Here is a 5,554-nt window from a genome sequence, read left to right as displayed (position 1 = left end):
ACAATAAAGATGTTCAGGATATTTGCCGCCAATTTGAAGATAAAATCACTAAAGCTTCTCTGCCACTAAGGTAAAGGTAAGGTCTCTGTGTACTCTACCCTCCCCAAACCCCAATTAGTGAATTTACACCGGGTATGTTGTTATTTGTTGTTGCTGTTGGCTAAAGCTTGACCTATAGATGGTTCTCAAAGTTCATGTGGATGGTAGCCATATAATATATATTCTATAGGGTCATTGGTTCAGAAAGCCACTTCAAAAGGATATCAAATGATCCTAGTTCACGCAATGTGAATACTCTGTAATCAAATTTATTCACTAGACAACCTCTTAAACCATATGCTTCTTCTGTCAAATACGAGACACTTGGCTTAACAGTCTCAATCACGAGTGCCAAACAACAGCATGTACAAGGCATGAGCTAAGCTATAATTACCAGCACCGGTCGAATAAGGTATCTAACATAAGAATTTAACTGAAAATTTAGGATTCCGAAGTATCATCATCACTGATTTAAGCAAAAACAAAAACTCAAACAAAATTCAATGTCTCCACAAAACACTAATTAAATGAAACGTACTGATATAAATTCCCTTTAGGCTAAAATAGCAATACCAGACAGAATGAGTGAACAAATCAATCGACTGTCTGCATGATATCCTCAGTAGTAAACTTAGTGCCCTTGTCCTTGTCAGCAGCAGCGCGTCCCTTAGCCTTACGGTCAAGTAGTGATTTCCTGTCTTTGTCAAGCCTGAGCTTTGTAACAACAACTTTAGAAGGGTGAATACCAACGTTCACAGTAGATCCATTGACCTTCTCTCTGGTTATACGTTCAATGTGGATCACCCATTTCTTTCGGTACACTTGGATGACTTTCCCGTCGCGGCCCTTGTAAGTCCCACGAACAACCTGAACCTCATCGTCTTTCCTAACCGGCATAGATCTTACGTTGTACTTTACACGTAACTCGGACGATAAGGGTGCGCTCATCAAAATCCGGCGCTCACTTGACGGCGCCGTGAAATGAGCCTTCCTGCTCTTCCGGCGGGAGGAGGATACTCTTGGATTGTACTTCATTTTTTGCTGAATTCTTTCTCGCTCTCTCCTCTGCTTCTCTGCAAATGGCAGCCGGTGAAGAAGATTATTTTTAGGGTTTTTGGGTTCTTATACAGATAGATGGTGGGCTCGAGAAGCTAGGGTTTTAAAGGTTGGATTTTTCAGCTTTCGGAGGCCGATGTATTGGGCTTATGTTATGATACTTTTGGGCTCTGGTGTTGCACAACTCTTTGGGAAAAATTACTCTTTGTTTTGTTTGATGTTTGTTAAGTATTGTTTCGTAATGTGTTATATTATTTTAATGAATATTATTATAAACTTTATCTAAAACTCATAATAAAAAAGTCTAATTACTATACATCTCTCATTGTACCAAAATTATCCGATATCCCCTTTTTTTTCAACTTTTCTGATACATTAGTGATGTATCTGATACATCAATTATCTATAGAGTAATTAATGAAGATCATCTATTTATGGATAGTATCTTAATATAAGATATGATTGGTTCTTTAAATCAATTACTGATCTAATTAATGGGATTAATTTGGTTAAAAAAATAACGATTGTGTACGTGAAGATTCAAGCCAAAAAACAGAGCATAAATTCAAATCAAATTCGATTTCAATTTTTTTTCCAGTTTTGGTGATACATAAGTTATGTATCTGATACATCAACTTTAGATGTAGAATACTTAATGCATATCAGCTATTTATGGTTAGTATTTTAATGTAAGTTTTGATTGGTTATTTAATTGAATGACTGATCTAATTAATGGGATTAATTTGTTTAAAAAAGCAACTGTGATGTTCATGAAGATTCAAGCCAAAAAATAGAGCATCGTCTCGAATAAAAAAACAGAGCATCAATTCAAACCGAAGTTGATTTTAATTATTTTTTCACTTTTACTGATACATAAGTTATGTATCTGATACATAACTTTAGCTATAGAATAGTTAATGCACATTAGTTATTTATGGATAGAAGATTGAGATAAGGTATGATTGGCTCTTATAGTTTCGAATCTCAATGGGTGGGACGGGATCTTCTTGATGACGTATTTCATTCCCTACATTGACATGAAAATGGTTAAATACAACTTGAACTTTATAAATAAATACGATGTATCATATGCATTAAAATATTTGATGCATGAGATGAGATTCTGATACATACAGAAGATGTATCAGAAGCAGTTATATATTATATTCTGATACATAAATGTAGATGAATCAGAATCATTAAAACTTGAAACAACAGAAAATGACACTTAAACATGATGTATCAGAAATAGTAAATCTCCAAAAAAATTGCATTTGAAAAAGACATTATGTATCTGATACATAAATGTAGATGTATCAGAATCATTAAAACTTGAAACAACAGAAAATGACACTTAAACATGATGTATCAAAAATAGTAAATCTCCAAAAAATTGCATTTGAAAAAGACATTATGTATCTGATACATAAATGTAGATGTATCAGAATCATTAAAACTTGAAATAATAGAAACTGACACTTAAACATGATGTATCAGAAATAGTAAATCTCCAAAAAATTGCATTTGAAAAAGACATTATGTATCTGATACATAAATGATATGTATCAGAATTATTAAAATTTGAGACAACAGAAACTGACACTTAAACATGATGTATCAGAAATAGTAAATCTCCAAAAAAATTACATTTGAAAAAGACATCATGTATCTGATACATAAATGATATGTATCAGAATCATTAAAACTTGAAACAATAGAAAGTGACACTTAAATATGATGTATCAGAAATAGTAAATCTCCAAAAAATTACATTTGAAAAACACATCATGTATCTGATACATAAATGATATGTATCAGAATCATTAAAACCTTCACAAAATTTTCATTCTAAAAAAAAAACTTAATTGAACGACCTTTGGGAGATTAGGGCGTGTTGTAACCCTTTCAATCTTGTTGTCTATTTCTTTGAGTGCATGTTTAACTATAGCTTTCGACTTTAATTTCTCACGTAGCTTATTCATCACTGATAGATCATTACGATGTTTGGATCTAACCTCGTCGTAACCTTCCCAAGACGAATCAGAACCAGGTGAAACAAGAATTCCTTGATTTTTATTGGACTGTTTGAGACCATGAACGGATTCCATATGTATCATTGAAGGTATGAGAAACAAAAATAGAAAGATTTACAGAAAAAAGCAAATGATAAAAATTTTAGAAGATTTTTCAAAGATTTACAGAAGAAATCAAAAGATACAAATTGTTATATTCCGTATTTTTGTTTCTTGGACTATTCGTGAGCTAACGGATATAAAATCAAGGACTTTTAATTTTGAATTTTAAAATGACATGATTTGTTGTAAATGACTAGTTATATGGATAATTTATGTAACGTAAAAGACATCTCAAGAAGTACCCTTGAGCCAAATCAAAATAGAAGCCATCAAATATTTTTTTTCTTAAAGTCACGTTTCGGGTAAGCTGACTTCGGGAGGGCATAAACCCTTTATAATTTGGTAATTTAGGAAAACCCTCAAAATGAAAGTTGTAGAAAATTAAAATATCTTTCCAATCATAGGTCGTGGGTCTGGAGGTGACATAGAAATAAGGAGATATGCATATTTTAAGACAGAGGGATTAAACTGGATAGTAGATTCGGCCCAACCCGATTCTAACTCGGGTCAGGCCCAATAACCACATCCTTAAGGGATTTGTTTAAGTTTCTATCTTCATCCTCAAATAAGAAAACATCCATAAATTTTCAGAGAGAGAGAGAGGAATTTCTTGAGAGAAAATCCCAATCCGACCAAAATTTGAGTTCCGAAATTCGAAGCTCAAGAAGAAAAAATTGTTGTACGTCGCGTTGGCTTCAATTTGAGCTAGATATCAGCCAATAAAGAGAAGATTTAATTTGTTTGCTGCACAGTTGAGGTAATATTAAAGTCCCTTTTTCATTGTTAACAAGTTTAGTTAGAGTTTTAACGGATTAGAACTGAGAAAATAGCGTTATAAATTAGTTTGGTGATTTGTTGAGATTTATGTGTTAAAGGGTTGTTTTAGGTAGCTTAAATGGATGGAATTAGCTTAGTGATGATGTATAATAATGGTTGATATTTCTTTGATGTTGTTGATGAGTTGTTGTTCTTGAATTTGGAGGGAAAAGGTGTATGAAGATTGTGAGGGTTCAAATCCGTTTTTGGGATTGTATAGCTGGTAGTAATTCTGGAATATCTCATTGTGTAGACCTTTGATTTTAGATATTAAACATGTTTTGGAAAGCTAATGCGCGTACCTACAACTCTTATGTTTATATTACAGTCTATATTTGCAGTTATTATGTCGAAAAAAAGGGAATGAATCATGAGACAAATTCTGTCCAGATTCTGGATTGAAAAATCCCTCATGTATAGCTGTTAGTGTTTTGATGATATCGTTTTGTACAAAATGAGTTTTGAATTGATTTATTTTGGGTTGAAAACTTAAGACATATCTCTAAAAGTTTCATGAAGGTCATTAAGTCCAGTTTTACCGTTTTCAATTTCAAAATGTGGCCACAACTTAAGATATTCGGTTTTTCCGAACTTACTATTTTGGGTAACATAATTCGGGTGGCAACATTCTAGGCTTATTGTCAATAATAAATTTTGTTTTATGTCAATATTTTGGATTGTTGATATTACTTGATGATTATATGGCTGATTTAAAAGTGGGAAAAGTGAGCGGTATAGGGGAGGTGTTGTCCAAATTTTTTTAGAAATAACCTACTAACGGTAGAGTACGTTTTATTCATGTCCATAGCTTAACCATAGTGCTTAACGTTTTAATATAAATTGAGAAAATATTGGGCAACATATTCGTATAAACGCTAAAGGTATGTAAAGCTAACCTTTTTTTCTTTTGGCATGATCTTATGAAATAAATGGACGACGAATGTATAAAATTTCAACGAAGCTCTTATTCTTAGATATACTAGGGTGGCGAATGTTCTTAATTTTCAGAATTTATATCATTATGTATTGACTCATATGTATGATTTCAACCATCCAAGTTGGTATAAGTCGTATTTTAGTATAAATAATACTTCTGTATAATTCATATTTGGAATAATTTATAATGAGTCTCAAATGATGATTTAAATGCATATGGTTACTCACTACTCTACTCGTGCATGCGTTGATGTATCTTTCACCGAGTCCCGGACCGGGTATGTATTCGTGCACAGTTTCACTGCATAATTCATCGAGTCCCTCAATAGAGGGTCGGGTACGATATATATATATATATATGATATGATATGATGACATAGTGATATGATGATGGTGCCGAGACCCATAATGGGCTGAATATGATATACATGTATATGACAGATTCACCGAGTCCATAATGGGCCGGATATGATATATGATATGATCATACATGATTTTATTTCATAAGGCACAGGTACAATGATTTCTTGATTATCGGTATTATACTTGTCTCCTGATTGCCTATTTCAAAT

The 5,554-nt window shown here is 32.7% G+C and overlaps 1 protein-coding gene across 1 annotated transcript; it reads right to left on the bottom strand.

Annotated features, from left to right (window-relative positions):
• Nucleotides 1-442: 442 nt before the first annotated feature.
• LOC129874624 (60S ribosomal protein L26-1) lies at nucleotides 443-1,198 on the bottom strand. Its single transcript, XM_055949937.1, has one exon. It carries the CDS (start codon nucleotides 1,072-1,074, stop codon nucleotides 634-636), a length of 441 nt encoding a protein of 146 aa, XP_055805912.1. The 5' UTR covers nucleotides 1,075-1,198; the 3' UTR covers nucleotides 443-633.
• Nucleotides 1,199-5,554: the final 4,356 nt, after the last annotated feature.

This window comes from Solanum dulcamara, chromosome 11 (assembly GCF_947179165.1).
Source record: "Solanum dulcamara chromosome 11, daSolDulc1.2, whole genome shotgun sequence".
NCBI lineage: Eukaryota > Viridiplantae > Streptophyta > Magnoliopsida > Solanales > Solanaceae > Solanum > Solanum dulcamara.
Note: the sequence above shows the minus strand (reverse complement) of the source record. Positions and strands in the feature narration are given on the sequence as shown.

Excerpts from the sequence above, each read along its gene's own strand:
- LOC129874624 (XM_055949937.1), bottom strand. The coding sequence starts at position 1,074 with ATGAAGTACAATCCAAGAGTATCCTCCTCCCGCCGGAAGAGCAGGAAG.